At 41.0% G+C, this 17,879-nt stretch overlaps 1 protein-coding gene across 3 annotated transcripts; it reads left to right on the top strand.

Annotated features, from left to right (window-relative positions):
- The first annotated feature begins 8 nt into the window (after window positions 1–8).
- Window positions 9–13,335, top strand: cnot4a (CCR4-NOT transcription complex, subunit 4a). Of its 3 annotated transcripts, none has more exons than XM_028040191.1 (13): window positions 9–260; window positions 3,642–3,867; window positions 4,025–4,222; window positions 5,591–5,677; window positions 5,882–5,983; window positions 6,421–6,546; window positions 6,670–6,794; window positions 6,885–7,091; window positions 7,176–7,233; window positions 7,324–7,579; window positions 8,747–9,247; window positions 9,432–9,665; window positions 11,308–13,335. In XM_028040191.1, the coding sequence occupies exons 2-13, from the start codon at window positions 3,694–3,696 to the stop codon at window positions 11,637–11,639; spliced, it is 2,400 nt and encodes a 799-aa protein (XP_027895992.1). In that variant the 5' UTR covers window positions 9–260; window positions 3,642–3,693; the 3' UTR covers window positions 11,640–13,335. The 3 variants fall into 3 exon arrangements, with proteins under 3 accessions (XP_027895992.1, XP_027896009.1, XP_027896001.1); XM_028040208.1 differs by lacking the exon at window positions 11,308–13,335 and adding an exon at window positions 10,114–10,797; XM_028040200.1 differs by having other exon boundaries at window positions 11–150.
- The last annotated feature ends 4,544 nt before the right edge of the window (window positions 13,336–17,879 follow it).

Here is a 17,879-nt window from a genome sequence, read left to right as displayed (position 1 = left end):
CCGAATACTTGCTCCACTCCTTCCTCCCTACTATAATGCTAGCTAAGATGGTGGTTTGAGCGTAATTTGTCTTAACAATACCAAGAAAAGAAAGGGCAAAACATCTTTACAGCCTCCCGATTAGAACAGAACCCCACGATTACCGCTATCGTAAGTGACCATCTTTAGAAATTTCACCATTTCAGGTACATTGGCTTGCAGCCCCCGCCCAGTTTGGTGTGACTCCTTTGGAGTGGAATCCTAAGCTAAATACGGACAGGGTAAGTAACGCTAACGTTAGCCAAGTCGGGTTTCATCCTACATCCAGTGTATAAAAGATAGGTGGCTCCGTTTCAAACTTAAGAAGTGATTGGCGTTTTTTTCCAAACCCAGCGAATCACTGTCCAGGTAATTTGTGTTTCCTCAGACCAATGTCAGTTGTTTATACGGCCAGTGGTTCAGTGTTAGCTTCTATAGGCCGCGTCGTACATTTCTGGTGATAATGTTAGCATGCAGGCTAAGCGGTTAGCATTACCCAAGCTGTCACTTTCAGCGCTCTGTAACGTCATGTCACGTTCTCATTATTCGCGAACGTCTTTATTAGGTTGGACTAAATTTTACTGTGAGTTGTTTTTGTGACTATTGTTGCGGTCGAGCTGGATACGCGCCAACAGGCAGACCGGCTTCTCTTACCAATACGTAGCTAATGTTAGCTTAGCTCAACGTTAGTCAAATAACATCTGTCATAACGTCAGATCCAAAAGACAGAGTCGGTCTCTGACAGAGCCTGTAAAGTCGCCCACCGGGGGTTTAAATCTATGTATTTTTGACTTTATAATCGAGCCAATGAGATGGTGATACACTTGTAAATATGTGTTTATTAGCGGACCGCTGCCAAAGCATCCGAAATGTTTGCGTTTCGTCTAAATTAACTTCCTCCCGTTTAGCTTCTGTCGGTCCGAGTTGGTCACAGAGTGCGTCTGCTGGCAGTGGTGTTGTCACGAAGAACCCAACGCTGGTGTTCGTCTGCTAAAAACTCTCTCTCTCTCCTTCTCTGTATAAATGAACTCTCTTGTTATACGTTTCCCTTTAACGTGTATTATGACGTGTCAGGCATTGTCAACCCACGAGAGATGTTTACAACATCCGCATTAACACCTAAATGCTTGAGTTCTGTTTTTAGCTCGTTTTTTGATGATGTGAGCCAGTCGTTTTAACCCGCCCCGCATAAATGAAGTCCCTTCAGCAAACCCCACCAGCGTTACAATGGCTTTTGCTTGATATATACACATATATATGTGCTGTGCTGTGAAGTGAGACCCATAACGGATTTTCACGTCCTCGGATAATGCTTTCAGATTGCCATAGTCGTCTGATAAAATTCATGTTCAGATGTATTTAATGCTTTCTTAGAGAGAGCTTCTGTTTATGCCTACCATAATTATTACATAACCTCCTTGTTGCATTATTTTTGCACAATGTTGGAGTAGGCATGGGCGAGATTCTCAGCGTATAACATTGAGTAAAAAAATACCACTCCATCATTGGTATTTACAGAAAAATACTGATTTTATTGGAAACAGGAACACAACAGTTACTGGGGTCACTCTAGGACTTCACATCTGATTAATGACTTTAAACTGTAGTGACTGCATGACATAAACTTGGATCATTTTAAAATCATAACTTTTTATAAATTGGGCCATATTAGCATTGTTTGTAAGTGCCTATAAAAAACATCTGTAAAATCACATGGGCGTATTCTCACTCTTCCTCTTCTATATGTATTTTATTTTATGCAGCGATTATTTTGGCACCAGCTGTTAATAGCAAAGCACTTTTAATATTCAACCCACATGAGCATCTCAGTTGAAAACCTAAACACAGTAACATCTCTGGTAATTTTTTAAAATTATTTTATTTTTATTTTTTTTACACCAAATAACAAAACAGAGGCTGCTGAGTCTGAAAAGACTATTTGTCTGTAGGGCAGTAAGAGTTGTGTTAGAAAGGGCTAATGCTGCTCTTGTAAGTAGTTCCAGGTGAACTGCATTTTGAGTTTAATTGCTGTGATTTAGCTGAAAAAGTTTTGAAATTTAGCTTTTCAGTTGTAAATTGAAGCTTAAAAATCATTCAAAAGCCTGAACAATGCTGGACAAAACCACTTTAAGACTTGATTGAGCTGCCACTAATATAAGTTTTAAAAAAAAGGTACTCCTTAAGTTGTCAGTAATGAATCCTAGTATATGTTTTACGCTCCAAGTTGCCTTATTTTCACAGTTAAAGGATTTCTTCACTCAAGGGCAGCTAACAGAAATTAATAACATTTAAATGAACATCCATAGAGGTTGATTTTTCTTACTTTTGGGGTAACATTAGTTCTCAACTTCCTGTCCTGTCTTTTAGCTGATCTGTAAATGTGAAGCTTTTGGTTGTATTAGCAATACTGTAAAAAAGGGAGAGAAAGACTTGTTGTTCGGGTCTGCTTGCGTTCAGTGACTTGCAGGTATTGACACTTCCAAAGACACGCAGACCGGTGTGTTGTTTTCTGATTCAGAATATCTCAAAGGACCAGGGAAGGCCCGATAAACCACGTGTATTAAATCTCATTGTCATTTCGGTCCCTTTTTTTGATGACCTCCGCCCTTGAAATGTTGCTGGTAGATCGTTTTATACTTGTGCATCCACTTCTGCTGACGTTCTGTTTCTGAACAGTTTAATTTGTGAAGTTTGTTTTCTAGTTGATACTCCAGTTTTATCAAGACTGCTACATGAAATATTTAGCCCTGTGTGGGTTTTTTCCCACTTCAGCACTTTGAAAATTGAGTAGATCTTTGTCACTTTGACATCAACATCACCTGCTGATTTCATGTTACTCAAGGTGGTCTGTTTTTTTTAATAAAAAAAATTAAATGGTGTAAAGCAGGGGTCTCAAACTCCAGTCCTCAAGGGCCGCTGTCCTGCAGTTTTTAGATGTGCCACAGGTACAAAACACTGGAATGAAATGGCTTAATTACCTCCTCCTTGTGTAGATCAGTTCTCCAGAGTCTTGCTAATGACCTAATTATTCTGTTCAGGTGTGGTGCAGCAGAGGCACATCTAAAAGTTGCAGTACTGCGGCCCTCCAGGACTGGAGTTTGAGACTCCTGGTGTAAAGGTTTAAAGCTGGTTTCTCCCCCAATTGCAAATTCACACATTGGTTGCTCTGTCCTATTATTTTCCTGAGGATGCTGAAGCTTACTACTAAGCATGTTGGAGTGACCAAAATGTGTCTGCTTTCCCTTGTAAACATTTGTCCTCGTGCTGAATGTACAAAAATGTACTTTAATCTAATTTATGCATGTAGGTTTGATGAAAATTTTGACAAGTTTCATGCCATCTACACAGCATCCTGTTTGAAAAGACAAAAGCTTAAATGCACTCTGCTGTTCTGGAGAAGACTGTAGATTAGTCAGCTTTTTTGATTGAACACAGTCATTCAAATTCACCTCAAATTTATCTCACAGTAGAAACTGCAGCACTGATCTCGTCACCTATTAAACTGACCTAGCCAGTAGCTAACATTTCCTTTGCAAGTAAACACTTTAAGCAACATATACTGGCTGTTTTTAATCTATATCCAGATGGAGTTCCTGTACGTTTTTTTTCCTCTGTCCTCGTAGCCCTGTGCTCTGTGACCAGCTTCAGTACTTCTCAACGTCGCCGTGCAATAGGATGTCCCACAGCCCTGAATTGAAGGACGACCCCATGGAGTGCCCTCTGTGCATGGAGCCGCTGGAGATTGATGACGTCAATTTCTTCCCCTGCACTTGTGGCTACCAGATCTGCCGCTTCTGTTGGCACCGCATCCGCACAGACGAGAACGGCCTCTGCCCCGCCTGCAGAAAGGTGCACAAAGAGATTTATCACAAAAGAGAATTTCATCTGCAGGACTGATTGCTTAGTGCTCCCAAACGCTCTTTTTTTTTTTTTTTCTCCTAAGTTCATCATGTTATACACTCTCCACTCCCCATAAATCACTATCTGATTTCTGTTTGTCGCGCAGCCGTACCCAGAGGACCCCGCCGTGTACAAGCCTCTGTCACAGGAGGAAATCCAGAGGATAAAGAATGAAAAGAAGCAGAAACAAAACGAGAAAAAGCAGAAGGTGACAGAAAATCGCAAGCATCTGGCGAGTGTCAGAGTGGTCCAGAGGAACCTGGTGTTTGTGGTGGGGCTGTCGCAGCGGCTCGCTGATCCTGAAGTGAGTACAGCAGTTTACAGTCTTCAGTGAATATGCTGTGCCTTAATGCTGGGTTGAATATTTTATTGGGGAGAGGATGTGTAATAAACCAAAGTTGCTCTCTGTTACACTTGTCACATACTAAAAAAAATAGTCACCACTAGGTGGCGTCCTACTGCATTATTAGGATCTTTCTTGCTGGTACTGATTTCTTGTCATTTCAGATTTTTTTTTTTTTCCCAAGAACCTTTAAACAGTCTCACATAATTTTTAATCCAATAGAAATTAAAGGGATTTCAAGATTTGACAATTCATAAATCAACATATATGTCCATTACCTTTATCTAATTTTGAATAAAATAAAATAACAAAATGCATCAAATTACAGGGTTCATACTAATGCTTGAAATCCGTCAAAAGGCTTGAGTTTCAAGGTGTTTTCAAGGTTTGGAAAATGTTTGATTTCTGTATAAAGTCCTTGAAAGTGATTGATAATCAAACTGTGCAAGCATCAGATTGTAATAAAGTACAATCTGACGCTTGATTTAAAAGTCTAAATTTGGAAAAATGTTATTTACAGTTGAAACCAGATATTGTAATATGCAGAATAAAAGACACAAACATTTTTTTCTCACCATTTGAAGTTAAATGAGACCAATCGTGTCTTGTTTCAGGTCAGTTAGATTTACCAAAATTATTCATATTTACTAAATAACAGAAAACTTAGTGAAAACAGCTTTTAGAGTTTTGTTTTGCAACTTTCTTTGTATATTGTGTTTAAAAAGATTTAATTGGATCAAGAAGGTCATTTACCTTAACACAATTTGTTTGGATTGTTTCAATGTGATAAATATTTATTATTCCTAATGGCTCAATGATGTGTCGTGTCATTGAAATAAAAAATGGTCTTATATTTTATACATTTAATAACATTATTGAAATTGGGGGATTTTATTTTGTTAAGTTAGTGTTTCGTTGTTGGACCAGTCAGGTGTATAGTGTGTGTGTGAGAGAGACATTTCAATTTTTATAATAGCATTAATAACATTAATAAATTATATCATAAAATGGTGCATTGAAATTGTCTTCTTTAGTTCATTTGTATTGCTGGACACATTTGAAAACTGACCTTTGACATTCTTGAAAAGTGCTTGAATTTTACTGTGGGAAAAGTGTATAAACCTTGAAAGTAAATGCAGCTGGTTAATACATTTAGAAATCAATAATGGAAAAAAAATCCGGTTTATTTTCTGTTTTCAATTTGAAGGTTAAGAGAAAATTGTCAGATTCTTTTCTCTCCTCTCACTGAACACAATTTCTTGTAGGATTGTAAATGATTAGCATGTTTATGAAAGAACTGACACATTTTGTGTTGATTTCTCCTCACAGGTCCTAAAACGACCAGAGTATTTTGGGCGATTTGGGAAGATCCATAAAGTGGTCATCAACAACAGCACATCGTACGCAGGTTCACAGGTGAGGAATAAATCATGGTTTATTTAAAGCTTCAGTGTTTATGAACACATCTGTGATCAGTTGGAAGCAAACTGCGACTTGTGTAATAAGTCGGTCACGAACAAAGGTTTCAATTGAGTCAATAGTTGGCATCACATGAACCTAAAACAGCCGTGAATGGTCTGTTTGATTAATCTGTTTGCTTTTATTTTGTTTGCCGTTCAGGGGCCCAGTGCCAGCGCTTATGTCACTTACATCCGTTCCGAAGATGCTTTAAGAGCAATACAGTGTGTGAACAATGTGGTCGTCGACGGGAGAACACTCAAGGTAATCCTTGGGTTTTCTACTGCCCACTGTGGTTTTATAAATTCTCATTTTGTGTGTTGAATGTATTCGGAAGTTGTATTGCCATCAGATATGTATATACAGCTCTGGAAAAATTTAAGAAACCACTTAAAATGATCAGTTTCTCAGATTTTACTTTTTATAGGTACATGTTTGAATAAAATTAACCTTGTTCTGTTATTCTGTGAACTACTGACAATATGTCTCTGAAATTCCAATCAAAACTTTAGTATTTATTTGCAGAAAATGAGAAATGGTCAATGGTCAAACAATATTTGGAATAACCATGAGGTTTGTCCACCAGTGTAAGAGACCAGTGCAGTGGTCTCTTATTTTTTCCAGAGCTGTATATATATATTTTTCTATTGTAATGCTTGTGTATTAACAGTAGGATTTGATTCTCTCTCTCCCCCTGACAGGCTTCTTTAGGCACAACAAAATACTGCAGTTACTTCCTCAAAAGTATGCAATGTCCCAAACCTGATTGTATGTATCTACATGAGTTGGGAGATGAAGCAGCTAGTTTTACTAAAGAGGAGATGCAGGTGAGATTAAGGTTTTCTTATTAAAATATGTAAAGTGTGTTTTTTTTTTTTAGATTTCTTGCTTAAAGTGACTCTTTTATGTGCTTGTTGTATTCATCTGTTTAATCTTGAACTTGTACTAAGGCGGGGAAACATCAAGAGTATGAGCAGAAACTCCTCCAAGACCTCTACAAAATAAATCCTGGTTTTCTACAACCTCCAGCTTGTGGAACAGAAAAGTCAAAGAGTAAATCCAACTCCGCACAGAGGTTAGTCCTGTTTTTATTTATCTTCTGTGCTGCTTTCTCCCAGCGTAGCGCTTGATGGTTGAATTTTTTTTTTTTCCTGCTTTATAACAGAACTAACAGTAGCAACGGTAAAGAAGGCTGGCCGACGCTGTCGGGGCACAACAAACTGGTCAACGGACTTTCAGAAGACCGGAAGTCCCCTCCGCTGTTAGACTATCTAGACCAGGAAGCTAGTAATTCAGATGGGCTAGAATCAGAGCTGGGTCCAGGCCAGCGTCCCACCCTATCCCCCTTCTCCTCCAACTGTGACAGTAATAGGTAATGGAGAGACCTCAAACCAATCTGTTCTGCTGTAAACTTTTTATTTTTTTCCTGATCTGTTTTTGCAATTTCTATCTGCAGTCCCAATGACAAACCTCCAGAATCGATTGGTATGGTCAATGGAGAAACTTTACAACAGGTGAAGCAAGCAGCCTTGTTCCTTTGATCCAAAGCGAATCAGACAGAGTCGGATCTCTTATGTGCGGTTTGTCTTCCTCTCCTTCTACAGATGCCCACAAGCGATTCCCCTTCCCCTCCTCCGGGTCTAACGAAACCCATCCTGGTGGTTCCCATCAGCATGTCGGACCTCTCGGCCCGTTCGCCCTTTGAGGGTGCTGCGGCAGAGTCCCAGTCACTTTTTTCAGACAACAGTAACTTCAGACACCCAAACCCTCTCCCTGCTGGCCTGCCCCCCTTCCCCAGCTCCTCCCGGGGCAGTTCCGACTGGCCCATGACACCAGAACCACAGATACTCTTCACATCAGGTATTGAGTAGTTTGAATGTCTTGTAAATTCTTTCATTAAACTTTGAGGGCATTAAAGTTGCATCCTAAAAATTACTGTTAGCTATGCAAAACCAGAATTGTCCTTAAACGTGTTAACATTTGTTATGTGGCAACCACACACTTCAGTGTTGGGATTTTATTTTGTCCAACACAAAATAGAACAATTTGCAGAGATCCAGAGCTCAGGTGGGAGTATCTAACTATTACTTGTGGATTCCAAGAATCTGGAAGGAAGGAAAGCTATAAAAAGTCCCACTCTGCAATTTGCCACAATTGGAGAAAATGACAACTGTAAGGAAGAAATTGGTCCTGTAACAGGAGACTAAAATTAAACTCTGTGGTCAGCATGCTGAATGTGTGGAGAAAAACAAAGGACGTTCAGAGTGAGTCTAGCTTCTAATCTAGAGAGAGAAATGGCTCATGGTCTTTTATCAAACATAAACGAGAAAACGTACCACCGCTAAAATGTGACACTACACCATTTGTGTTTACATTTAGTGAAGAAGGAAGTTGCTCGGTGTCTTCATCAGAGGTTTTTGTGTTGTTTCCTTCAGTGATTCTTAATACAGTGCCTCCACAGGCGAGGGGGAGGAACAGGTTTTTCAAAGGGTTTGGTTGGTTTGACACAGTGCAGTCAGATTTTCACCTTCCAGAAGTACACTAAACACTAGCTACAGTTAAACTTGGCTCAAAGCATACCACAGTCCAGATATAAATTATCTGCAGAATCTGTGACAATAAGAAAGGATAGACTTGTTTGAGCTTTTGGTGTTTTGTCGAGAATAATGGGCAGGTATTGTTTTGTGAATGCAAGTATACGCTGCACAAAAACTTTGAAAAGCATCACATTTTCTTCTGCTACACTAGTTTGTGTTGACCAACCAGAAAAGAAATCCCAGCACATGGCAAATTTAACGTTTGTAGTTATAATGTGATGAAATGTGAAAAGGGTCTTTTTACAAAACACTGTCTAGTCGTGCAAATGCTTTATTTTGCATCTCTGTCTTCCTAACACAGTGGCTGTTGGACTGTCAGAGGAGATGCAGTAAATAAACAAAACTACTTTTGTTGAAATGCAAATGTACCTTTCTGATTGAAGTTTTGGCATCTGGTAATCAAACTAACTACCTTCTTCTCCTTTGAAAGACACAATACCAGTGTCTTCCTCAACAGACTGGCAAGCGGCCTTCGGTTTCGGCTCCTCTAGCAAACAGCAGGACGACGATCTGGGCTTCGACCCCTTCGACGTCACACGCAAGGCTCTCGCCGACCTGATAGAGAAGGAGCTATCGGTTCAGGATCAAAGCCCCTCGTCTCCTGGACCGCTCGCGCATGGGAGCGGTCACAGTCCGGGCCTGCCGCCGTCCAATCTCAGCACATCCCACCACTTCCCCGGTGGCCTGCCGCGCGTCCACCCGCTCCACCACAGAGCCATCTACAGCTCCTTCAGTTTCCCCGGCGGCCACAACAGCCAGGCCGGTCAGCAGCAGCAGCCCCCCGCCACCAGACACCCCTGGATGGGCATCCCCACACGAAATAACCTCGCACATTTGAACCACTCAGCCAGTGCTGCCTCACACAGTAACATCCTGGACCTGAATCTGCCCCCTCAGCACAACACAGGGCTGGGCGGGATTCCCATCTCAGGTACCAGCCAGGCCGCTTTAATGTGCTCCACAGAGGTAGTGCGTGTCAAGACAGAATTTAGACGAGACACATTAGAAAGACATTTAATATCGCAACACGCAAACACTTCTGCTTAACACAAAGATGGGTGTTTTTGATTAGCGAGTATTGATTGTTTTCCGTGTCCCTCTGTCCCGTCCTGCAGAAAACAGCAGCTCTATAGACGGCTTAAATGTGAAAGAGTGGCAGGACGGACTGAGAGCTCTCCTGCCCAACATCAATATCAACTTCGGTGGCCTCCCCAACTCCTCCTCCTCTTCATCTTCCTCGTCCTCCAACAGTGTTAACCACATCGGCGGGCCAACGGGGCCGGCAGGCATTTCGCACAGCCTCAGCTGGGACAGCACGGCCAGTTGGATGGATCCTGCTATCATCACAGGTAAAAATGTCGGCTGGACTCGACTTCTGAACAGATAATCCTATGCATTATGTATGAAGTACAGTGCTGTGAATCTGTTAAAACATTTAATCTAATTAATCACACTCTAGGGCTGTGATTAATCACTATTCTTGGCTTTGTCAGCTGGAGATGTAAAAACTTGCTTTTTCAAAACAATAAGAAAGTGTTGTATTGTTTCAAAGCAAACATCTCTGGTTTTCAGGTTGTCATATTTAGTAAGGTTAAAATAGGGTTCAAATTTGTTTCAGATGTAATTTGGAAATGTAAACTATAAACTGATTGAGCTTTGGTGAAGGATATTTCACCATTGCATGGAGGGCTAAACGTTCATTGCTGTGGTTTTGAAAGCAAAATGTGCCGCTGAGCACAACATGTGACTCTCCTTCCTCATCTTATCACTCGTGTTTGTGACTGCATTTGACCGCAGTACAAGACCGTGCAAGGCGCTGCTTTGAACTACGTACGATGAGAGCAGGTAAAACAATTAATCTGTATTATTGAATATTAAAATCTTTTAGATGAATCACATGCTTTAACATTGACAACCCAAACAAAGAGACGAACCCTTTTTCTCTCGCAGTTTGACCTAAACTCTGGTCACATGTTATAAGTCAAGTGCACATTTCAGCAATAAGGCAGTTCAAAGTGATTTACATCATAAAAACATAATAATTATGAAACAAGCAATAAATTTTTTCAAATTCCATCATCAAGCAAATATACATTAAACATATTGATCAATGTTCCAGTTACGAATCAAAGTCAACTCTTAGCAGGTGACTTTTAGCCTTGATTGAAAGTGGAGAAAAAGCTGATAAGCCTTTTATTTGTTATTATTATTTTACAAAGTGTATGTAAAAACCTGGTTTCAGCTGTATTTCCAGTCGCCTGACATTCATGGAAAAGATGTAAAAGTTTAGATTTGAGAACAGAAGCCATTTTCGAATAGGACCACATAAAACGTAGTGTCTCACTTCATGTAGTAAATGGACAAGCAGATAAATGCAAACTGATTTATGTGATTAACATCTCATTCTCAGCACAACAGATTTTACTCTGTAATTAATGGACACATTGCCACAGATTTAATAAAGTTCTGCTGGTCTTTGCAGCAACGCTGTTTTTTGTTGCCAGTAATCAAATTTTCCATTCAAGATTCAAGAGACAACTTTGATTGGTTGTGTATTTGTAAGAATAAACCCACAATAGAAGATAAGAGTTTAACAATATTTTGAGGAAAACTCCCGTAAAATCTATAATTGGTCCAGATTTGATTAGTTCATATATATATATATATATATATATATATATATATATAGTGGTTTTTATGCTCGTCTCAGATAAAGGTGTAACAAGCCACACAACTTGCTCATCTTTTGTTTTCCCAAACAGAATTGGTGTTAAAAAATCTGTGGTTAAAGGAAATTACATCTTTTCCTGTTTTACCGGTCAATCGTTTGGATGTTCATATTCCTTAAGTCGCCATCAACCCCAGACGACTCTACGGTGTAAAAACTGCGCAGCCATTTTGTGTTTTTCTTCAAAATGCGTGACTGAAAAGACCGGCTTTTCTGTTCCAGTCAAAAGTCTGAAGCGTCGTTGTCACTTGTCTCCACCGCAGGCATCCCCGCCTCGGCCAGCAGCAGTTTAGACTGTCTCCAAGACGACAACCCGCCACACTGGCTCAAGTCCCTGCAGGCGCTAACAGAGATGGACGGTCCTGCCGGCTCCGCAGCGCCTGCCCCCCCACAGCCCCTCCACAGCGGCCTTCTCGACGGCCACCTCCCCCTCCACCACAGAGCCCCCAGCGGCTGGGCTCCCTACCTGCTCCCTCCCACAGCCAACCCCACCGGTCAGTTCCACTCCCCTCCACCAGGCTTCCAGACCGCCTTCAGACCCCCAGGACAGCCCGCCACAGAGCTACTACAGAGTGCCGCCGTGGATCGCCACTGAATAGACTGGAGCAGACATCCCACCCCCCTCCCTTCTTCCCCACCCTCCCACCCCACTTTATACCCACTTATCCTGTCCCACTCTCCCTTCTCTCCCAATGCAATACACACCAATCTGCAGAGTATGAAAAATTAACAAAATAACAAACTTGCTTTCTTCTTTTTTCTCTTCCTCCTTCCTTTGTGTCTACTCTGAAGGCCTGTTTGTTTTTTTTGTTTTTGTTTGTGGCACACAGTTATCCAGTTCCCTTCGTCTGCCGCCATCACCTTTAGACCTAGTTCTGGGCGTAACATGGGATTCGTTGTGTAGCTTTACCGTCAGCAGAAAGCACAAGAATCAGTAGAGCATTAAAGTGCCCAGCGGTGACACACGAGCTAACTCCACAAACTGGCAAAAGAAACAAATTAACAGAAGTGAGGTCTTCTTAAACATATATATATAAAAAAAGAATAAATTAACATGATTACGCATGACAACATTTGTGTTTTTTGGAAAGTCGAAGTCATGACTAGTTTTTTTTGAGGAATGAAGCTGTGAATCTGCTCTTTGAAGCTTTGCCCCAAAGACGCTCACTCTCCCCCCTTCCCGCCCCGCCCCGTCTGAGCAGGAGACTGAAACGGTTCAACCTTACAGCCTTGTTGGGGATCGGTCGAGGTGAGAGAGAGATGAATTAAACGAGAGTGGGTTTTATAAACTATTAAGGGCAGGGAGGGAGGGAGAAAAGGAGAGATCGGGTTGGAGAGCGTTTTCAGATGCTGCAGGAGTTTAGGGCACAGGCTATGCATGGACTCCCTGTTGGGTACGGGCACAAATGGCCCGCATCAGAGGCCGCTTGGCTCATACTCTCTTTAGTAAAGGGGCTCCCATGGGCCCTCGCGTTCTGCTTGAGGGAGAGTTTTGCTGAACCTCTGTATCAGAGGATAGAGCAGTGTCTTACCGCAGGGAGCCAGGGGCTGTGGGAAATCACGGCACACATCCTGAGCACTAGGGTTAGACTCTTTACTCACAGTGCCACTGTGTGGTACCTACAATAGCTAGCCCTAACACGAACAGCCACCAGATAAGATGGGGTGGACCGCCAGTGACCAGATGGAAGAGGAAACATGAAGAGATCCAAACAAGGGTAGTAAAGAGGTCAGCGGGTCCCATCGTTTGATCCACGAGGGCTTTCAAACGAGGCCTTAAAAATAGAAGTGGGAGAGAGAGCAGAGCGACTGCCGAGAGTTACGCAATTTCTCATACGACCCTTAGCAGCTGTATGCAAGCGCGCATCCCAAAGCGAGGTGCTGCAAGACCGTACCGAGTACCGTAGTAATAAATCAAGGAGCCCTCAGCCTTTAGAAATGAGATCAACCTCTCCGACCGCCGCCTTTTTTTTCTTCCTTCTTTTTTAAAGTCTTAATTCTGATTTGTGTTCGCTCTGTCTTTTCTCTCTCTTGCCCCCTGCCCCCATTTCCCTTCTCCCCCCCCACCCTTCCCACCTCCCACCGTCTCTCCCTCGCTGTTCCCTATTTAACAGTATTCACAAAGATGAACAAATTCATCCAGGAGAAATCAACACAGTCGTCATTCAGTGGGTTTTTAACATGATGTTGCAAGGAAAAAATAAAAACAACAACTTTGAGGCGCTTAACGGAAATGAACTGTCCTCTGCAGGTCTGGAAAAATAAACCTTAAATAAAACTGAAAACTCAGAGCTTGTGATTCCCTGATGTTTTGTTCTAATCCTGAATATTATCCGTTAAAGTGTGCTGCACCGTCTCGGTAGAAACCATCTGAAGGTGATCCGGGGAAGTTTATCCAGATTAAGATCAATCTGGTGTTTTTCTTCTGGTTGCCACTAGGAGGCAAATTGTTGCCTTTCATAGTTTTAGCCTCTGCAGCAGTTACAAGGTGACGGCGAATGACTTTAATAGTACGATATTTTAGATGCCGCATTTCCTAGTCCTGTTTAGTTGCTCACCTAAATGCATATCAGAATTATCTTTTAATTAGACGTGACTTTTTCCCCTCAGGGTTGCAGCGCTGCAGTAAGAAGAGCATGTTCTGTACTTTGGTTTGCAGCTCTGCATTCTTCCTGGTGAATGTATCTTATGGACACCGATATCAGATATATTTTTGGTGGGTAGTTCATAGTTTTTCAAAATTAAATGTAATTGCACAGTGGCATCCATGTTAAAACCTTAAAATGGATAGCCTTCAATTGCCCCAAACTGTATTGTGGTGCAAAGTTGCTCAGTGATTTTTTTTTTTTTTTTTTAATAAGCAGACAGTATTTTAAAGGCTATTCTCTGAGCTAAAGGGAACCAGACTTTGAAACTCGGGTCATCTGCTCTATTTTTCTGGTTTTAGTCAGAATATGAGCAGCAACCTTCTGGATCTGATTGCTTTTTGGCCAGGTTCCTCGTTTTCTTTCGGTTTTCTGGCTGAGACCATTTGATTTCTCTCCAAAACGCCCCTGTATCTCAAAAAGTTCACTCTAACTGGATTCTTATGGACTTTGGAACAGAAACTGGTCCGTGAACCATTTACACATCAACAGGCAGGAGGTGCTTTTCCGCAACTTCATCCTGCGTTTCTAACCAAAACCACTTTGTGTGTTGATGAAACGATCAGTCTTCCGTCAAGTTCCAGTCACAGTCCAGGTAGACGTCATCAATTCAATGGCAAGTTTTCTTGTCTTTCCCATTTTGAGCAGCACCTGAGAGAGAAAAACACCCCCCCCCCCCCCCCCCCCCCTTCATGCCAAGAAGAAGAAAGTAAGAAATCACTAACGAATTTTCAAGCCGATATCACAGAAACTGAGTACAATGTGTTCCTTAATGCTGCTTATTGTAACAGGAAAAATCTGACTAAAAGTTCAACTTAATTACAACAAAAACTGTACTTAAATGCAGAGTTTACATTCATTCCTGTTAATCTTCAGCATTCGCCAGAATTATTGCATCAAAACATACACAAATGACCAGACAACTCGCCCTTTTTATTTGCTTTTAATCAGGTTGGACAATGTTACCATGACGATCACGTTAATACATATCGCACTAAAATGTGACTGAAACTTTGTTTTATAAGAGTTGAGGCTGACCAGGAGATATGTAGTGAAGAGTTGTAAAATACATGGCAAAAATGATGAAGACAAGGCTCTGCTTGTAGACTGAGAACAAACCCCCACAAGAGTAAAACACATTTATTTGTAGATCAAACGGTGTCTGTAATGATGTTTTCATAATCAGAGGGAAGTTGCACTGGTGGCTGTGTTCAATATGGGTAATGTGGCTCACCGCCCAGGGTGTCATTCAATCATGGGACAATATTGGCACTCAAGAAAACAAAACAAACAACAAAAAAAACATCTCAGTTTCATGTCCAGACAATAAAAAATGTACCATAAGCAGTTATAACTATTTACTGATCCTGGTAGCTGAGTGCCTGTTTCCAAAAGCTTTCCCACGGTTTTAAAGATTAAAATGTCAGTTTTCTACTGGCTAAGAATCATTAAAACATTGCTGGAGATTCACAGAAACTTCATTCTTAAAAGGAACTGCTCAAAAGAACGACAGCTAGGATACACAGAGAAATATGCAGCTGTCGTTTTTCTTTTTTTTTTTCTACATTAATTTTTTTTTAAAGCAAAATTATAGAACTTTAGTTTTCTTTAAAAATATAGGAATAGGCGACCTACCGGGGTGCCATTCATGTCATCACTGACCTGCTGTCTCAAGATTCCAGCATCAAAAACTACTGTGACCAGAAAACGCCACACTAAAGCACGGAGGAGGATCCAGCATGCTGTGTGGAGCTGGACTTCACTAAAACATATTACATAATCAAACCATATTTTTCTCAAGCAATAAGTGTTGCACAGTGTTTGAAGATTTGCCTTGGTGCAAACAGCTTTCAGCCAAACAGCTACTATATACGGAAGAGGATTAGGGCCACCTAAAAAAAAAAAAAGAATTCTGAGATTAAAGTCAGAAACTCAGAATTCTGACTTTAATCTCGGAATTCTGACTTTAATCTCGGAATTCTGACTTTAAACTCGGAATTCTGACTTTAATCTCGGAATTCTGACTTGAATTCTGACTTTAATCTCGGAATTCTGACTTTAATCTCGGAATTCTGACTTTAAACTCGGAATTCTGACTTTAATCTCGGAATTCTGACTTTAATCTCGGAATTCCGACTTTAAACTCGGAATTCCGACTTTAATCTCGGAATTCTGACTTTAATCTCGGAATTCTGACTTTAAACTCGGAATTCTGACTTTAAACTCGGAATTCTGACTTTAATCTCGGAATTCTGACTTTAATCTCGGAATTCTGACTTTAATCTCGGAATTCCGACTTTAAACTCGGAATTCCGACTTTAATCTCGGAATTCTGACTTTAATCTCGGAATTCTGACTTTAAACTCGGAATTCTGACTTTAATCTCAGAATTCTGACTTTAAAGTCAGAATTATTATTTTTATTTTTTCGGTGGCCCTAATCCTCTTCCGTAACTCAGACCTTACAGCAAAGAAAAAGAAATAGCTAACACGGCTGGAAAAAAAAAAAAAAAAAAAAAAGGAAAAGAAATGCATGGTGACAATTTTTACAACAATTACACCCGCTGGGCAGTCGGCTGTTTACGGCGTAACGAGACACAGATAAACGTACAGCGCAGGACGGCCGGGGCAGCCCCATCTGGTCCGGGTCTGTGGTGCTGAAGAGGCAGCAGCAGCAGCAGCGGAGGCAGAGATATGCAGACAGGCAGCAGATTCAGGGGCCATGACAATGAGTCAGCAATACAGTGGAGGAGGCTTGGGGAGGCAGGGAGGGTGAGGGAGTGGAGTAGTAGGGGGTTGATTATGTGATCGGGGAGATGATGCATGCCTGACGTACACACAAAAAAAATGCTATCTGTTAATTTATGGAGCTGCAAGAAATAGCAGCAGAGCTTCGGTTCTGGTGGGATCGGAACCGGCACAATGCATGTCCTTAGAAGCCAACTTTTAATAATGACTAGAGTATTGATCGTCTTTAATAAAACTGTGTATTTTAGCTTTCTTTTTAAAAAAAAATTTTTAAAGGACACAAATAAATTACTAAACAAAATAAGCTGTTTTTTTGCTTTTTTTTTTTTTTTTTTTTTTGTAATTTCTACTAATAACAGAGTATTTATTTACAGCCTTCAGATATATATAAATTGCTGTCCTCTCACATCCAGTGATTAGATCTACACTAAAGCGCAATAAATCAAGTCCAAACAGCGTCGAGGCGCTACGTCGGGTTTTCATTCTCTTCCACTGTGATGCCCTCTGCAGGGCTTCGGCCTGCTAAACTGCTGAAGCTGTGCGCTCCTTGAGGACTGCAGCTACCGGATGAGGGCATGTTTGGAGGGCACAGGAACTGCAGTGGCTGGTGTAGAAGGCAAGCTGCGCCTACAGGAAGGGAAAGACGAGGCAGGTTTAAACAATACCTGGCAGCTGAACAATGAAAATGGTTGACAAACCGTGAAAGCCACAAGATTAATGTATGTAAAAAAAAAAAGTAGCTTAAAGCGAGCTTGAGACACGAGGCCGGTGTGATTTAGGACATTTTTAGACGTAGTGAAAAATTAGATCAAAAAACAATGTTTATACAATTGAAACCAGGTATTTACATAGACTGCAAAAACATAAAAAGTTTCTCAATCTGCAATTATGTGAAAATACTGTACGTTTTTGTCGCCGAAGGTCACTTAAAATGACCAAAATTAATTATATTTTTCTAAATGACGTACTAAATAGTGAGAGATTTGTTTTTGCTTCCTTCAAATTCAGAGCCTTCACCAAAGTCAGGTTGCCTTTAAACAAGTTTAGAAAGCACAGATGATGGTGTAATGGCTTTTGTATTTTTCTTAAAGAACTCCATAGCTTCAGGTCACAAAATTCAGATATTGGTCTTTGTGGAACTAATCCCGAGCTGCGTTCAGAGTTACTGCTCTCTGCAACACAGGGCACAAAGCAGCTGCTGACTAAATTCAAGCACACACTCTCATATCAGGGTTTGACTTTCGTAGAACGTGAATTTTCTGAAAGGTCGCACATCCACAACCTGGATGTGCGACCTTTGAGTGTTTCACGCACTGCTTCATGATGCCATAGACATAGACAAAGATACGAGAAAACGTCTGGTCGATCCTATTTTAACAAACCTAACAATTAAATCCTCTTCTGGAAGAAAAATGGGAACGCTTGCAATTGTAATTTTCACTT

This window comes from Xiphophorus couchianus, chromosome 2 (genome assembly GCF_001444195.1).
Source record: "Xiphophorus couchianus chromosome 2, X_couchianus-1.0, whole genome shotgun sequence".
Classification (NCBI taxonomy): Eukaryota; Metazoa; Chordata; class Actinopteri; order Cyprinodontiformes; family Poeciliidae; genus Xiphophorus; species Xiphophorus couchianus.
Note: the sequence above shows the minus strand (reverse complement) of the source record. Positions and strands in the feature narration are given on the sequence as shown.

Excerpts from the sequence above, each read along its gene's own strand:
- cnot4a (XM_028040191.1), top strand. The coding sequence starts at position 3,694 with ATGTCCCACAGCCCTGAATTGAAGGACGACCCCATGGAGTGCCCTCTG. Across the intron at positions 3,868-4,024 it reads TCTGCCCCGCCTGCAGAAAG|CCGTACCCAGAGGACCCCGC; the intron begins GTGCACAAAGAG and ends TTTGTCGCGCAG. Across the intron at positions 6,547-6,669 it reads TTACTAAAGAGGAGATGCAG|GCGGGGAAACATCAAGAGTA; the intron begins GTGAGATTAAGG and ends ACTTGTACTAAG.